General features: G+C 60.2%; 1 protein-coding gene across 1 annotated transcript; it reads left to right on the top strand.

Annotated features, from left to right (window-relative positions):
- The first annotated feature begins 188 nt into the window (after positions 1-188).
- Positions 189-16,001, top strand: mpripa (myosin phosphatase Rho interacting protein a). Its single transcript, XM_086099237.1, is given in 26 exon segments — positions 189-810; positions 2,216-2,249; positions 2,252-2,280; positions 2,453-2,518; positions 3,227-3,378; positions 3,582-3,666; positions 3,949-4,013; positions 4,655-4,683; positions 4,747-4,871; positions 5,441-5,750; positions 6,518-6,786; positions 7,029-7,085; positions 7,174-7,242; positions 7,327-7,416; positions 7,666-7,774; positions 7,777-7,963; positions 8,681-9,251; positions 9,416-9,532; positions 9,708-12,545; positions 13,358-13,493; positions 13,588-13,693; positions 14,063-14,222; positions 14,291-14,398; positions 14,468-14,554; positions 14,624-14,774; positions 14,996-16,001. Coding segments are annotated over 26 exon segments (6,282 nt in total). The 5' UTR covers positions 189-690; the 3' UTR covers positions 15,208-16,001.
- The last annotated feature ends 1,592 nt before the right edge of the window (positions 16,002-17,593 follow it).

Below are 17,593 nucleotides of genomic sequence, written 5' to 3'. Positions count from 1 at the left end.
ATCTGACAACTTTGGCCGCCCCTGTCCAGTACCAAGCGTCCAGTGACCGGTCCGCGGCCCGTTTGTTCGGAAGGCAACGTGAAAGCTTCGGGAGGGTGGGACTTTAGAGGGCTCCGATTGGTCAATTTCCAGAACCGCCTGAATACCAGGCGCCCGATTGGCCGATATTGCAGTCAGTCACGAACCGTTTTGAAGTAGCCCCTCCCTTTTTTGCACCAACTCGACGTCCGGCCAAAAGCGGCATTTTGACGAAAACCTCCAATTCGGCCGTGTTTTGAAACGTGAATCATGCGCGGAGCGGAAGCCAAACTCGCGTGAACGCACTCTCGCTCGTTAGATAGAAGGAGGTTAGGATTCCCTTCGCTAAGTTGCCCCCCCCCCCCCCCCCCGCGCAATGGAGGCTGCCGACGGGACCCGTCAGGACCAGAGCAGTGTCGGCCACCACTCGTCGACGCCTCGTTGAGCGACGCAGTTAACCCCCCCCCCCCCCCCCCCAAATTTGCACACACCTGTCTCCGTTAGTCGACAACATCTATCCACAACGGTCTCGCCTTCGCCGGAGCACGACGACAATGACGTCGAAGTGACCGAAAGAGCACACCGGTGTCACCTCGAAACCTTTTGGGCGCAGCGGTGGGGGTCCGCTTCAGTTTTATTTCAAAGCGCCCATACCGTCCTTCTCCCACCACCATGTCGGTCAAAGAGAACCCCTGTCGGAAATTCCAAGCCAACATTTTTAATAAGAGCAAATGTCAGAATTGCTTTCAGGCTCGAGAGTCCCACCTGCTCATCGACGAAGACCTTCGCCAGGTGAGTGAGTACTGTACTTCGATACTCTACTGCGCTTTTTCCAAAGCCACTCGCATTGTATACTTGAGAAGAGATGCAGATTCTAATAAGTAAGCGATTCAAATCATGTCAAAGTAGAGGGACCGATTCAACTCCGATCCTTGAGTCCAAAAGAACTTGAGCGCAAAGGTAAAAGTGTCCAACCAAGGTGCGGAGGGTCGCCGTGACTGTCGAGTCATTCCATCAAAAGTCAAACGCGGTCCTCCAAAAAGTGGGCAGTGAAAAACCTACTCAAGCGGTCACTAGGTGAGTAGCCGCTCATAAGTGGGTGTTTCTGCCCCCGCAAATCCCAAACCGGGACCGAGCGGAAGACGGTGGCATTGAACTTGCACGATGCTGACGTCTGATTTCCTACTCGTAAGCAATGCGAGTTGTGCCCAATGAGAGCTTTTTATCCAGGGCCGTCCACCCCCTTTGTTCTTTCAAATTGCATGCGGAATTGGAATTTGCCGCGCGCGGTTGACCCGCTGGCCTTATTCCACATTTGGCCGACGGACGCTGCGACAGCCTTTCGTCGGTTCCTCTCATTCGAAGTGGAGTTCTTGTCGGCTCAAAGGCTGACGTTTCAAGATGACGGCTCGTGCCATCATTGTTTTTTTTTTGCTTTCCGTTGTCCAGTCGCTCCATTTTTGTCGACCGCGTTATCTCTCCTCACTTGGGTTGGCGGTGAGGCGGAGCCTCCGAGGAATCGAATCATTTCGGCAGATCTTTCATGGCGCGCGCACGCGAGGGTGTTTGGGAATGGCCGCCCCATTGTTTGGTGTAAGATGAACGTGAAGAACCGACGGCCGTGCGCTAGGTGTGTTTCTGTGTGGTGTGTCAACAGAGCCTCCGAGCGCTCAAAGAAGTTTCTTTCTTTGAGCTCCGTCGGTCACCGAGCCGAGGGCTTTCCGTGCTTGCCCTCGAGTTTGGAGCTCAAGCGGGCCTCCTTCCGCTCAAGCTTTGCTCCTCACTTCCGCCGACCGTCAACTTTGGCTGAGGAATTGGCTCCAAAACCGTCGGCGGCTTCGTCCTTGGCTATTTATCACGGCGTCCAAACCGGAACGCGGGCTCCCCGCCGCGCGTGCCGCTTTGCGGATTCTTCCCAAACGGTCCTATTTCTTCCAACGCTACTTGACGGCTGCTCACAGAGCGCTCGGAACAGCCGAGGAGGTCGGCGCGCAGCGGAACCCTCGGAGCGAGGGGGGAACTCGACCCCGAGTGGCCGCCGTCGGCTCACGCGAGGATGACGGGCGAGCGAGCGGATCGGACCGCCGTGGCGGAACCGCGCTGAATTTGTTGACCTTTTGTTGAACGAGAGCTAAGTTGTACCGTCGCGATTTCCGTTTGGCGTTCGCTCTTCCAAATCCCCCTTTGTCCTTGACAGGCGAAGCCGATCTATGGAGGATGGTTGCTGCTCGCTCATTTGACAATCCTTTCCACAGAACTCGGGTAAGTGGCTTTGCAAAATGATCAACGTCTGTGAAAAGATTGACATGGGTGCTCTGGTCTGCGATCGGTCACTGGCATCGGGCGGAAAGCTCGCATCCCCAAAGCGATCGCTTTTCAGGCGCCGCCAATCACGCCGAGCTTTGTCATTTCTCTCCATTTTTTTTCCACGCAGAAATGGCAAAGGCGTTTTTTCATCCTCTACGAGCACGGCTTACTCCGCTACGCGCCGGATGAAACGGTGAGTAAAAGCGGCTTTTTCTCTCCTCGGCCGTTTGTCGTGCGGCGAGGGAGGCGCGACGTTCTATTGGGGCCCTGGCCGGGCCCCAATAGATTTGTCTCCACGGAAGACGCTCGGCCGTTGATTTCCCGGCGGATCCCGAATCCGCCTCGCCGCTCGCGACGGGGCTCTCAGGTCAAGCTGACGCCCGTTTTGCCATCTGAAGCGGGCCCTCGCCCAGCTGTCGTTTGTCAGCCGACCTGCCAAGCGCGGCTGTCGCGCCGCCCTCTCGAGAGCCCTCCGTTGATTTGGAGTCCCCGGGCACAGGCGCTCGCCCCCCACCCCCCGAACAAGTGGCCGCCTCCGGCCGGGCCGCGCCCCGCCTATTGGCCCGAGTCTCGTCGCCGCTCGCCGCCCGAAGCTTTGACGTTTGCCGATGTGAATAACTCCGGGCGGGTGTCAATCTGAAGACCCGAGGGCCCGTTTGACGTGAGAACAAAATACAGAAACGAGTCTGAGGTCATCGGCGGTCGGACGTGGAGATTCGGAGGCGTCCGGCTCGCAAAAGCTCTCGCGGGCGGGCTCAAGCGCATGTCCGCCGCGCAAATGAATTCTGCCGCCGCGTCGCCGGCGGATGTGCGCAAAATCACGTGACGGGACGCGCCGAGGCGCGAGCGCCCGCCCGCCCTCCGTCTGTCGCAACTTGTCCTTTTCCGTCGCGTCTTCCAGCCCGGCACTCTTCCCCAGGGGACCGTCGATATGAACCGCTGCTCCGACGTCACGGACGCGGAGTCCAGGACGGCTCGGAAGAACTCCTTGTGCGTCCTGAGCCCTGGAAAGGAGCGCTTCCTTCGAGCCGAATGTAAAGAAACCATCGACGGGTAAGCGGGCTTTTTGTCCGACCGAGTTAGCCGAGCCCCGACGGTCATTTGGGGACCGACTGAACTCGACGACGTCTTGGGCGGCGGAAGGGTGAGATTGAGGGCGCAAGGATCGGGCCTCGGGGGACAAGGGGGAAGGCGGCGGTGGTGACGGCGCCATTCTTGACCGCGACGCGCGCATGTCCTCTCTCGGCGCCTTCCAGATGGCGGGAAGCTCTGAGCGTGTACCCCGGAAGCAACGAGCGCAACCAGAAGAAGAAGCGCAAGGTGGAGCCACCCACTCTGCAGGTGAGGCACGTCAAGGGAGTCGCGCGCTGTCGAGGCTCGTCGGTCCGCCCGCCGTGTCGTGCCCGTCGAGGTTCCGCCTCGCTCGCCAGTTGGGCCCAGCGAACCGCCTTGAACGTCGCTCCTTTGGGCAGGCCCCCAAAATTCGCTACTTTCGGTCCTTTCTAGGGGAGATGTCGCTCAAGGTCACCACTTCTGTAGCGTAGATGACACGCATTTCTTTTTTTTGTGCGGTGTGGTCGTGACCTTGCCTCCCATTTTGTCTCCTCCTCCTACCCCGCGCAGGAACCGGGCCCGACCAAAGTGACGGTGACCGGCGGCGGAGACGGCATCCCCCGCCCGCCCCGAGCGTGACCCGATGGGCCGGGCCACCTCGCGGCAGGAGGAGAAGCGCCGGATTCGGGCCGCCCCGAGCCGCGGCGCCTCGTCTCCGCGCCGGAGCCGAACGGACTCCGCCGGCGCCGCTCAAGACGGTCGGGACGATTGCCGTACGCCGGCGGCTCTCAAACCGTAGCGGACCCCGTGGGGGCGGGCGGGACGAGCGACGAAAAAATGAACACGGCCGCGAACGACGTGTCCTCGAATTCCAGATGGCGGCGCGATGAGCGCCGGCGGAGAGCCGATACTTTTCCCCGGAGAAGACGGAGTCCGAGCCCTCTCCGAAACCTGCGCGGAATTCCCGACCGCCGCGACTCGCCCCCGGGTACGCTTCCCAAGCCAAAGCCCCGATTTCTCTGGCGCGCCCCGGCTACTCCGCCGGCGCTTCCTCCCGGACCTCCCCGGACCGCGAAGCCGACGACGAGGCGCCCCCCCCCGGTAGGGCCGCCGCGCGGCGGGTCGAGGCGGCGCGGCGAGCGCGACTCGCGGAGGAGCCGGAGCGGCGCTTTGGGATGGGCCGCCGGCGCGCGCGATGACCTCCCGCGAAGCCTTCGGTCCGGAGAAAAAGCCAGCGGACCTCGGAGCGCGCGCGCAAAGTCCCGGACGCCAAGAGGTGGCCCGGCTGTTTGGGGAGGAGCGCAGGTGAGCGCGGACGGGTGCCGCTCTTGCGTGGCGTGGCGTGGCGTCGCGCGTCACAAATGTCAGACGGCGCTGGCGGCCAGTCATTCCGGGTCCTCTCGCGGGAATTTCGAGCTTTGCTTCAAAATACGTCGAAGCAAGATGCCCAAAAGGCGCGCTTCGACCGGGACGCGTCGTGCATTGCCTTCGCTGTAACTGTCGTTTTTCACTCTTTCACAGTTCGTCTTCCGTTGTCATTTTCTTTTCTTTTTGAAGGGCGCGGCCAAATCGGCGGTGCACTTTGGAGTCCGGCCGTGTTCAGTTTTGGGGCATTTGGGGCGGCTTCCTCTCTCTTCTGGCGCAACGGGAACCGATTTTGGTGCCTTACGTTCATTCCGCCGTCGGTTCCTGCAAATCGAGCGTCCCCGACATTTCCTTCTATTTGAAATGGAAGCGCGCCGTTCCAATCGACCCTCCGACGTATCTTTAGGCGTGAACTCGCACGTCGTTTTCCACGGCGGGGGGGCTTTGAGTCGACCGTTTTCCAGAGTCGCTCGTGTCTCGAGCCGCACGGCTCTCTGCGTACGCGTGTGGACAGAGCCTCTCGTTGCCGCCAGAAAACACTTTTTGGTTTTTGAACCGAGTCCGCGAGCGCGGTCGTCAAAGCGTTGATTTTTCAAGCTCGAATTCCGCCGGCGGATACGGTCGTTCTTTTCACAGAACGTAGTGACGGCGCTTCGCATCGGACCGCTTTGTCGTGGTTGATTTTGACCGATGGGAGCGACCGTCTTCTGTCCCTCGCAGACGTTCGCGAGTCATCGGCCGATTTGAGGAAAGTCCAAACGCGGGGCGAACGGACAGGAGCGGCCGCGGCCGACCGTCATCGGACGTCGATGACGCGCGGCGACGTGACCTCTCCGACAGATGCGTACGCGCGTCTCCCGAGTCGAACGCTCCGAGAACATCTGCCGCACGTCGCCGGGGGCTCGTCCTAAGACGTCGGTGTCGCTCTAGGACGTGCCGTCGCCCGCGGGGGAAGGAGCGCCATGTCCGGCCGCGCTTTTGCAAACTGGCCACGAGCCAAATCGCCGGTGAGTCTCTGCGGCCTTTCTCCCATCCGCGCGCTCGGACCTCGCGGCGGTTCATCGCTTCCGCCGGAGGCCACCCAAATCGGACTCGACTCGAGCCCGGCCGTGCCGGTCTATCGCCGCGGGGGAAAATTTCCAAAAATTGCAACGTGGCGAAAAAGTCCATTTGTTTCAGTCGTACGTTTGCATCCGTTCCTTCCGCGTTCCAAGTGTTCATCGGTTTGAATTGAGATGATTGGATCTCAAAACGAATGAGGCCCCAAATTGGGAGTCCTCTCGATTCAAACCAATCAACACTTGACGCGTATCCGTCGCTGTGCGGCGAACGGATGCGCGACGCGAGTTTCGCGTTTTGAATCGTCTGACTGAAACAAACGCAACAAGCCGTCTTCCGTTCATCCCCGGCGGCGCGCCGAGGGCGAAGGCCGAGGCGCTCGGAAGGCCGTCGTTGAAAGATCGCACGGTCGGCGGACCAAAATATCGCGCAGCGTTCGTCGCTTGGATGAAATCTTGGGACGCGCGCGCGCCGGTGTTGCTGGGCGACATTGAATTCCTCTGGCATTTAAGAGCCGCGCGTGGTCATGTTTCATTGGAGCCCCCCGCGCGCCCCCCACCGACCTAAAAAGTGGGGAGGAGCCTTTCTCTCTTGTCCCCGACTCGAGCTGTTGACTCACACCATGTGTAAAAGTCTGGCGAAGTGCTGCGAGTGGCATTAAAGAGTCGGGCGGCAAGCCGCTTAAGGTGCCCCCCCCCCTCTTGCGCGTCAGCAGACCTGCGCCGAGCACTTGTGCTAATCGCCCACTTGAGTCCCGCCGTCGAGCCGCAGCTGCCGGCAGCCCCGAACCCCGCCCCGCGCCACCGCCGCCGTTTTATAAATAGTCAACGCGGTGGCAGTTACAGCCGGGCGTCGCGTTGCCGCCCCCGAGCCGGAGGGAGAGCGGCGGATGGTCGACGCATGGAGTCCGGGCAAACGGGCGTCGCCGCCACTCTCTGCCGGACGGCCGCTCCGCCGCACCCGACGGAGCTAAAGCAAAAGCAGGTACGGCGCCGCGCGCGTACCGTCGACGCGAGCGGTCGGTCTCCCGATCGCTCGTCGCTTTTCGGCAGCCGCGCCGACCCGGCTCGGGCGGCCGACCGGGCGCGCGAAGCGCTCCGGCGCGGAGTGGATTCCGTTCGCCGCGGCGGCGCAAACGAGGGCTCTCGCTTCGCGCGCCCGTCGTAACCCGATTGGGGATTTCGAGCGGGCGGCGCCGATTCAACAACTCCTCGTCTCGCTCGCAGCCCCGTCTGCTCCACGCCAAAAAAGGATGGATGAGCAAGCTGGATGAAGACGGAACGGTAATGGCCGCTCTGTCCCCCGGACCGCGGCGTCGGTACGCCCGGTGAACTGCCCGATTGTCACGTCGCTCTCTTCCCCCGCTGACAGTGGAAGAAACATTGGTTTGTTCTGACGGAGCAGAGTCTGCGCTACTACAAAGACTCGCTCGCCGAAGAGGTGACGAGTCTCTCCGCGTGTCTTTGACGTTTCCTTTTGTACGTGCGCTGCGTTCTCCACGCGTGTTGCGCTCTCTCCTTCCAGGCTTCCGACGCGGATGGCGAGATCGATCTTTCCACGTGTTCCGACGTCCAAGAGTTCCCGGTCCAGAGGAATTACGGCTTCCGGATCCTGGTCGGTGTCGATGGCCGACTCGCCCGGGGTCGCGTCGTTTCTCGGCGGTCGGGATCGAAGCGCCGCCGCATTGCGAGCCGGGCCGAGCGTCGCCGGTCCGCAAAGGGCTCCGGACGCGGCTCGAGCTCTGGGCTTTTGCCGTTTCTCCTTTTGAAGCGCTTCTTTGTCCGTCGCCGAGGACGTCGCCGTCTAAATCTGCCGCCGCCGTCCCGGCCGCTCACTTGTAAGCCGCGTCCGTTCTGTCGTCAGTGTCGAGGAGGCGCGCGCACCCTGTCGGCCCCGACCACCGGAATCCGCCGCGACTGGATCCGGGCCATCGCCGAGAACGCTCGAGCCGGCGTCGCCCCCGATGACGCTCGGTAATGCCCGAAGAGAATCCACACTTGACCGCGCCGGCAGATGCGAAGGCCACGCTTTTCTCACCGACTTGGACCGAATGCCTCTCTCCCGCTTCCCCTCCGTTTCCTCGTCCTCCTCCCCGCAACCGGGCTTTCCGACCTCCTGCCGGGAAAAACATCTCACTGAAACTATCCGTTCTGAAGCCGAGGTTGGAAAAAATTGTGTGTTGTATATACCCCCCCCCCCCCCTTTGCCTTCTTCGTCAAAAGGCCCCGGAGTGTCTGACCTGCCGTGCTTGTCGTCTTGTCCTGCGTCACATGACATTGAGTCACGTCCCCTCGCGGGTCGGGTCAAGTCTAACCCGACGGTCGTCCGCTCAACAAACCGGAGTGACCCGCGTGATCGGCGGCAACTAACTTGCCCCCATTCAGATGGAAACCATCCATGTATGTCATGTTCAAACTTGACTCCGATTGCGCGTTGCCAGGACGTACCTTCTGACCGGCATCGATGCGCCCGCGTCGTCGATCGCTCCGAGGTGTGCGATTTCGGGCCTTTGTGCATCGCCTCCCGCCTCCTCCTCGCTGAGCCCCCCCTAACGCCTCAACGCCACGCGACCGTCGTGCGGAACTAGATTCGTCGATTGCGCCGCTTGAAAAAAGGCCCGTGCCCGTCAATTCGAAACGCGGCGCTCCGTCCGGCGCGTCGCCTTGAGCGAAATGGCGCAAACGCAGCGGCCGAGAGAAGGCGTCTGCCGTCGGCCTTTTTTGAGCTCGCGCGTTCACGCGTCGTGTGCCTCGCAAAGCGCTTGGATTCTCGTGTGTGTGGCTTGCAGAAAGACAATTGAAAGATGCCCCGCCGTCAGCGCGTCAGTGTTGGCGGCGCTTCCTCGCACGTAGAGTGAGGTGCCTTTTTCTTCCTTCAGATCTGTCCCCGAGGTGAATCCCAAAGGACGGGCGCCGCCGGAGCCGCGCCAAGGGGTCCGGCCCGAGCCGAGCCCCCGTCCCGAGCCCCCCGACGCCGTCGGTCGCTCAAAGACCTCCGACCGGTCGCGGTTCCGAATCGACCGGACGGGCGAGCCGGCGAAGGGGCGAGAGGACGCCGTCCGCCGCGGCCCGTCGCTTTCCGCGACCGCGTCCCGCCGCTCCTCCCCTTCCCCGTCGTCCCCCGTCCCCGCCTCGGCCCCGCCGACCCCCCGCGTATCGCCGACGGAAGACGACGCGAGCCGACCGCCAAACGTCCCTCTCCCGAAGTCTCCCGCGCGACCGTCCTTACCGGAACGTCCGGAGCGAGTAAGAATGCCAGTCGACCGCCCCGCGGCTCCGCGCGACGTCCAGGCGGAGACCTGCGGCGCGGCGGCGAGCGCGAGAGAGGAGATCGAGCGGCGGTGGCTCCGGGTGGAGACGACGCCACTGAGGGAAGAGAAGCGAGTGGCCATCGCCGCGTCTTCGGAGAACTCCCGCGCCGACGGACTGCCGGCGCTGCTCCACAAAGAGGTACGACCTCGGCGTTTCTCCAACCGCGTCCGCTACAAAGAAACGTCGGTGACGTTCGGAGCGCCTCTTCGGGTCGCTTTTGAAAGCTCACCCGATGGCCCCCTAGCCTTCCCTTTTTGTGGTCGCCGGAGAATTTCAAAGTATTTGTCCACCCCCCCCCCCAGTTGGGACAGAAGCAAAAAGCGTTGGAGCAGCTGCAGAGACAGAACAGTGCGTTCCAGGAGCAGCTGGAAGATGCGCCGGGAAGAGAACAAAGTGCCAGACGTGGCTATGTCCTGCAAGTGAGTCAAATTGCATCAGTGGTCAAGGAATGTCCGGCTTGGCTTTTGCAGTCTGCGTCTGGAATTGTGCTAACTGCTGCGGGTTGCGATATGGGCTGTTGAGCATGCCTTTCTTTGTTGCGGGGGGAGCGAAGCGGTGCAACTAATCGGGCTTGTTTCATCAATCTCTTTCAAGAGTGCAACGGCGCCTTCCTCCTCACCGCGCAGAGTGCCACCGCGACACTCGCACAAGCTGAACCGCGACTTGCGGAGTGCGTCGGAATCCCCGCAACGCGAGCAAGTCCTCGCTCGGCGGCAGATTCAAACGCTCGAAAGGAACCCCACCGAAGCCCGGACCGCTCCGGACCGCCGCGAGGCCGACGTCGAAGCCCCGCGGTCGAGGCCGGCATCCGCCTGGGCGGAAATCTCGGCCGGCGAGCGAGCCGCGGCTCGCGCGCGCAATGAACTCGAGTGGGAGCGAGACCGATCAAAAGAGCAGGAGGAGGAACGCGGACGACGCGCCGAAGCCACCTCGCGAGCCCGGCGAAAGGACGGCGAAAGTCGACTCCGCGAGGCGGGGGCCGGCCTTTGGGAGAGAAGCCGGGCTCTTCGGCACCCGGAGCGCCGGCGGGCCCTCCGGCGAGACCGCGCGAGGGAGATCCGGAGGCTACGGGGAAGACTCCGGGAGGTGACCGCACGCCCGCTCGCGACCCAAGAAGGTCAGGCGCCGACGGAGCGACGCTTGAGAAAAGAGCGGCGCCGCCTCCGAGAGAGTCACGAGGGGGAAAGACCAAGTCCGCGTCCGAGAGTAGCCCAAGCCGAGGCCGGGCTACCGGAGGCCAAACGGCAGCCGGAGGCCCCGCTCGGAGGGCGGCGGGGCTCGGCCGGAAGAGAACGCGGCGAGCCATCGCCGGAGCCGCGGCGAGAGCCGACCCCGACGAGCGACGCGTCCGAGTCCCCGAGGGAGAGCGTGCGCACACTCCAAGAAGAGAAGGGGCTGCTCGCGCGCCGCTGCCGGCAGCTCCTCGAGAGGACCGCCGAGGCCGACGGGGAGGTCGGCGAGCTTCGCGCTCGCCTCGAAACGCAACGGGCGGATTATCGCTCCCTGGAAAACTCGTATGAGAGGGCCACCCGAGAGTCCCGGGGAATGAGCCGATCCCTCGGAGAGAAAGAGGAAGAGATCCTTCGGACCGAGGCGGCGTACCGAAGCCTGTTGGAAAGCAAAGAGGAGGACTTGAAAGAAGCGCTCGTCAAAATGAGCGCGCTTGGCAGCGGCTTGGAGGAAACGGAACGGAAGCCGCGAGCTAAGGAGGGCCTTCTTTCTCAAACCGGTCGACGTCTCTCGGACCGAGTCGAGGCCGACGCCGCCCGACAAAATCTAAAAGCCGAGCCGGCGGCGGCAGAGACGGATCCGCCGGGAACCGCCGCTTACGCCGAGGCCCTCCTTTGCGTGGAGACCGGTCGCCAACTGTCCCGCGCATCGGCGCGCATCCGCCGTGGACAAAAGACCTCGGAGGAGCGATCGCCCCGTCGCCCCGCAACTCAAACAGCGGAACTTTCCCGGCAAGAAGCGGTTCCTCTCTTTGCCCAAACCCTCTCTTTCGAGGCTCTCGTCTCGGATGAAATGGCTTTGCTCGCGCGGACGTCGGAGTCCGACCTTCTCCTCCAAACGCCGACCGCGATACGGGAAGATGTCGAGAACACCCAAAGCGGTGACGACCATCCTTTGGCCGCAGTTTACGCCGACGTCTTGACCGGGAAGTTGACGTCGGAGACCGCCGTGCGCCGGGAAGAGCCGGAGCGAGAGGCGAAGCCCCGCGGGGGGGTCTCAAACGAGGCCGACGCGAGAGCCGAGGCGGCCGTAAACGCCTCCGCCGTCTTTCACGCCTCGGTCGAAGCGGAACTCTCCCACTCCGTTCGGAACCTGAAGCTCGACCGCCGAGAGAAATTGCGGCTGCTCGAAGGGGAGCCGGCGGAAGCCCGCCGCCGGCTCTCTCGACGGGAAGGGGCCCCCAAAGCAATTATCGAGGCGTCCGAGAGGGCGGCCTCGGAAAGCGCCATCCGAGAAGGCGAAGCCGACTTTGGCTTCGGCCCGGCGACGTCGGCTGCCGTCTGCCCACCCGAACTGGCGCCGTACGCGGAGCGGATCCGATCGCAAGAAGCCCGCCGTCTCGCCGAAAAGGTTGTCGAGCGGCGTTTGGCTGACGAGATGCCGCCCGGCGCCGGCGACCCCGCCGAGCCTCTTCAAAGTGCGGGCGAGAGCCTGGCCGTCGAGCTTCGGCGACGGGCGGCCGGGCTCCGCAAGTACGCCGAGGAAATGCGCGGCTCCGGGAGCCGTCCCGAACTCGCCGAAACGCTCGGTGCCGCTTTGGGCCCCCGGGCGTCCCGCCCGTTCGCAAGCGCGGCTCTTTGTAGGCGGGAAGCCCTCGTCCGCTCCCGGGTCGCTTACGCGGCGTGCCGATTACGCGCCGCGCACAAACGCAACTCGGCTCGCCGTCGGGAGACGCGGCGCGGCGGGGCCGTTCGGGAGAAGTGCGAGACGTCCCTCCCGGGGGAACGTTTTCACGTGCGAGTCGAGGAGCCGGAGCACCGGGAAGAGTCGCGCGACGCAACGCGGCCGGCTCCCTCGGAAGGTGCGACGGACGGCCGGCAAAGGCCGAAGGAGGATCCGCCGGCGGACGCGGACGCCGCCAAGGAGCGGCGCCGCGATCGCGTGAAAAAGCTCAAGGACGACTTTGAGCGGCAAATGGCTCAGATCCGGCGAGACGAGGCTGTCGGGTCGCATCCCGCTCCGGGGCGAAGCGTCGCCCGGCTCCGGCTGGATGGGAGCCGCCGCCGGGTGGCCTCGTCGCCGACGGAAGCGGGGGAACGGCGGACCGTGTCCGAGGGGGACGCCGCGGGGCTTCTGAAGGACGGGAGCCGCCAACCGGAGGCTCAGATCGACGCCTTGAGGGAGCAACTGGAGAAGGAGCGCCTTGAAAGCAACGTCGCCGGCCTGAGGCTCAAATACCAGAGAGACTTGGAAAGTCTGAAGGTTTTTGGTCTTCACTCTTACACTACCGATCTCAACGGCGTGACTTCACTGCGTCAGGCGTTTTTACAGAAACGCCAGTCGTCTTTTTGCACTCGTAACACTGAAACGGAGACGACGTATCGCAACCTCGGCGCAATCGCTGTCGACTCAAATACTCTGTGCTTCGTTACTTTGGTAAAGCACACTTTTGAATCGTGGTGGGCGGTTCAAAAGTCACCGCCCACCACGATTATTGCCATCCCCGCTTAAGATGGATCATTTTTAAAAAGTTTTGTTTTTGGCTAGTGGTATAACCTTGAACCCAAGAGCATTTATTCAGTGGGGAAAGAAATCCCACGTTGAGAAATCAGGATTTGACATCACATCTTGTGTGCCGCACTGATGAGCAACCCCGCCCGCCCTGCTGCAAATTCCTTGTTTCATCCCCTTTTGCCAATTGAACAGCACCACACTTTCTCCCACAATCTTGAACAAATTCAAAGAGGACCCCCCCCCCCCCCAAAAAAAAAACCCCAAACAAACAAACCAAGGGTCTCTTTGCGCAGTCTCTGTCATCCAGCCGCCGGGGTTTTCAATGAGGTTTTGAGTTCTGGAAAACCGAGTGGCATGCGAGGCGCTCCATTGGGTGTCCTAGTTGGAAATGTCTTTGACCAGCAAAGCTCAGCTTGAGGCGTTTTGCTCCCGGTGCGCTCGCATGATTGCATTTCGCCCGTTGGTGTCCATGCGGCGCAGTTCGGCAAACGGACTGACCGTTCGAATCGAGCGACGTGTCTTTGGTCGTTTTTGCAACTAAGCCCCGTCTCTTCGGCCAGGCCGCATGCGAGCGTGGCTTTGCGGCAATGGAAGAAACCCACCACAAGGTGGTGGAAGACCACCAGAGAGAGATTTCCAAACTGACGGAGGAGCGCGAGAGACTCCTGGCCGAAGAGACGGCCGCCACCGTTGCCGGTACGTCGGCTCTTTTCGCCGCTAATGTCCTGAGCGTGTCGCGGGCCTTTCCTCCGAATGACGAAACTGTGCCGTCTCTCCTTTTGACATGCAGCCGTCGAAGCCATGAAGAATGCACACGAGGAGCAACTGGAGAAGAACCGGCGCTCCCGGCTCGGCGGACTCGACGCCGATATCGGTCGACTTCGACTGCAATACCGGTACGTTTTCATGTAGCGGAGGTGGGACAAATTCAAAAACGGTGTCGGCATTCCAAAAGCATCACTGCATATGTTGTTTTTTTGTGGCTGTCAATATTAGGTGGGACTGCGATAACGTATCCGATTAATTTAAGATCCGCTTTCCGCGTGTTTTTTTTTAATTAAAAGAAGCAATATCCGGTTCGTGATGCACAAGTGTTTTGGTCTAAAATGAAAAGAAAGGAAAGAGCGTTGATATGTACTTTGCGTCAAGTCTTCAGTTTTAGCCAAGCGAGTTCCAAGTCTCGGTGTTGGCAGCTCGAGTCACGTGACGCGAGCGCCACGTCGCCGCCCGGTCGCATGTTAAAATGGCTCCCGGACACTCCGCAGGGAGGAGCTGCGGGCCGTCCAGAGGGAGCTGGAGGTATTGTCCGAGCGGTATTCTCGGAAATGTCTGGAGAAGGCCCACCCGGCTCGGGCCCCGGAGGCCGAGCGGCAGGCCCTCGGGCGCTGTCGGCGAGAGAACCGGGAGCTCGACGCTCACAACCAGGTTTGCGCGTTGACGCGCCAGCGAGGGCTCGCGCTTTCCGCTCCCTCAACTCGCCGCGCTTCCCGCAGGAATCGAATGGCCGTCTGAGTGCGGAGATCGCACGCGTGCGCTCGTGTCTCAGCGGGGAGACGGCGCCGTCCCCCGTCACGCCGGGCAAAGACGTCTACGAGCCGGAGGTGGGTCGCGGCGACGGCGAGCCGCCCGCTCGGCCGCGGCTGACTCTGTCCTCTCCGGTCCCCTCGAAGGTGCTGCTGCGCGTCAAGGAGTCCGAGATTCAGTATCTGAAACGGGAAATCCGCTCTTTGAAGGACGAGCTGCGGTCGGCTCTGAGGGTGAGCGAACGCGTTCGTGCGGAGATTGTTTGCGGGATCGCCGCTCGGGCTAATGTGCCGCGGCGACAGGACAAGAAGTATGCGGCGGACAAACATAAAGACATCTACGCCGAGCTGAGCGTCGCCAAAGCCAAAGCCGACTGCGATATTGGCAAACTGAAGGAGAAACTCCACGTTGCCACCCAAGCGTCGGGCGACGGGACCGTTTGGTCCGGCGACGGTAAATCTTCATCCTTCCGCTCAACCGTATTTCGAGAGCACTTTGAGGCCGCCGCCGCCGCGTCCCAAGTGCTGTCCATGGAGCAGATGGCGTCCATCGCTTGTCCCGCTTACGCTCGTTTCACGTCGGTGCCGCGGGTCCTCGCTCGAGAACGAGCTTTGAGGTTCCGCTTTGTCGGTAAGGGTTCAACAAATGTCACCTTGTGCTCGTTGTCCTCGTAGACATCATGAAATCCAAAAGTAACCCCGACTTCACGAAAAAAGAACAGACGACGACCTCCGAGCCATCCGCGAGTGTCGGGCCAAAGGCGAGTCTCGAGCACGTCTTGGTGTCCTCCGGAGAGAAGCCGTCAACTGCCAGCGGAGGGAGATGCGACGTGCGGCGCCGGGATGTGTGCCGCTGCGAGGCGGACGGGCGCATCTCCGGGACTTAGTGAGCGGAAAGACACGCCATTGTGAGGGGCGGGCCGAGGAGGCGGAGCCGAATGTCGCCCGCCCCCATCGTTTTTACCAGAAACTTTATTTTTGGGACGCCGCTCACCACGTGAGATCTTTGGATGCCCCCGCCCCGCCGGCTCTCCTACTCTGGCATCGGCCCCTCTTACATCACCGGCGAGAAGCTTACGGTCTTGAGCAAAGGCAACGTTTCGAGTCATTGCGTCGGAACCGAGCCTTTCGCCGCTCCCCTCCGTCTCACGTGACCCAAAGCCGGACGCGTCGAAAGATGAGGGACGCTCGCAGTCCTGCGGAGACAAACGGAAGAAGAAACCTTTCACTCGGGTCCACGGTCGGAACTGGAGCGCGACTCTCGGCTCGAGACTTCAAACGGCCTTTGAAAAGGTTTCCACCGCTGAAGGCAAATGGACTCGTGAAACGCAAAGACTCCCGTTCGAACTTGAACAATTTATTGCGTCGAAAAGTTGACATGAAAATTTGAAATCGTTTTTGCGGTCAATGTTTGTGTGGGCCCCTCCTCCCAAGGGTTTATCCCCGAATCCCACAGGCCGTGGACTGTGTGATGCGCACGCCCGTGATATTAAATCTATAATTAAAACAAACATTGCTCATTAGTAATTGTATAGTTTTGTCTTCAACGCATGATTGATATTGGTCACTTTTTTTTTCCTCCATAATGCCGTGAGTTGGGGACATTCGCATGGGCAAACCCCGTTGCACTTTGTTTACCGTGTTTGAAAACGTAAGAAATAAAGATTGTTTATTCATTTTATGGTTTATGTTTGCAGAGCATGATTCACCCCCCCCCCCCCCCCCCCGTCTAACCCTGGAGAACCCTTTTCTTATTTGGAAAATGATGAATGATACATGAAATGACTGCAATATGTTCACTGAACACCAAAATGTTTTTTCAAAACTTCAATGCTTTAATTACGATTAGGGCCAAATTTGACCCTTTGGCATTTAAGGGTAGCATTTGACTAGCATAATTTATAGGGGCCAAATTTGACTCCCGTGGGTTGTCCGGGGCTAATAATGCCACGTGGTATTGGCACGCGCAAGTAAATACCCCGCGGCATTCTGCGGAAACGATGCCAAAGACGTTGATGAAGCCATAAAATTACAAGAAGTAATTTTTGCTTAAAATATTTGGTACGTACAGTATCGGTGTAATGTAGAGCAAATGCTATTTTTGTTGGTTTTCCCATTCTAAGCAAGAGTCTACGTTCATTTGTCCGACAAGTACATTCGAACGCATTTGCGTGTACCTTTGATGAGACAAGAAAACCTTGATTTGTCTCACAACGGAGACGGATCTCTACCGATCTGTTAAATGATCTCTCGAGAAAAAAAGAAAATACAGTCAAGCTCGCAGCCAGTTACGTCGGAGTGGCTTCTTCCGGTGGACAGGCAAGGCCGTTGCGCCCCTCCGAACCATTTGAATGGAGAGGCCACTTTCTGCTCGTCGACCCAACTGAGTGGGGCTTTCAGCAGCAGCAAAAACAACAAAGGCGTGGGTGGGAAAGAATTCTTTCCTGTCACATCACAAGCCGTCGGGCGATTTGGGTGTTTGTTTCGTCATTCTTCCATGTATCAACTCGTTTGGCCAATGAGTAAAAATCAAAGGGAGCGGGTCAAAAGGCCGGAATGTGGCTCTTTGGTGGACATTCCGCGCCATTGCAATTTCCGTGTTTTGTGAACGCCGTCTCTCGTAAATTGAACGGCTCAAAAACAAACAAACAAACAAACAAACAAACAAGAATCGTCCTCCAGTATTGATTTACAGCGTAAAATCATGGATTCTTTGTTGCGGGGTGTGCTGTTTCCATGTGAAGAGTCTGAAAGCCAATGAGTGTACTCTACTTTGCCATTGATAACGGGGCAACGAAATGATCGAATGGACGGATTCCCGCGCCTCTGCACGGCTCTGGTCGTCCAGTATTGAGTGATTCTGTAAAAGAATGGATTTTGTTGCTTTGAGGCCGTCTCATCTCTCCCGCCCATGCACTGCAAGTTTCTTTTGTCCTCTTTTTTTCCCAGGTGATTGTCTTTGATCCATTTTCACCGGTTCTCTTTGCATTTGTGTGCTTTGCGGGGCTCTTCCGTTGTGCGGTGTGTTTATGAAACGGAAGGCCGAGAGTAATTTGAGTGCGCCCTGGTTGTTTTTTTATTTCGGGCCATTGAACTAAAGCCGGGGTGTCCAACTCCGAGCCTGGAGGGCCACTGTCCTGCCGTGTTTTCCAGCTCTCCCAGGAGCAACACGCCTGATTCAAATCATCAGGATCATTCCGATGCTGCGTCAGAGATGGCTCGTCAAAATCAGGTGTGTTGCAGCTTGGAGAGCCATAAAACAGGCAGGACAGA

Source organism: Hippocampus guttulatus, chromosome 19, assembly GCF_054856545.1.
Source record: "Hippocampus guttulatus isolate MCC_2025c chromosome 19, RoL_Hgut_1.0, whole genome shotgun sequence".
NCBI classification, from domain to species: Eukaryota; Metazoa; Chordata; class Actinopteri; order Syngnathiformes; family Syngnathidae; genus Hippocampus; species Hippocampus guttulatus.
The sequence above is the reverse complement of the archived record's forward strand: the minus strand, read 5'-3'. Positions and strand labels throughout refer to the sequence as shown.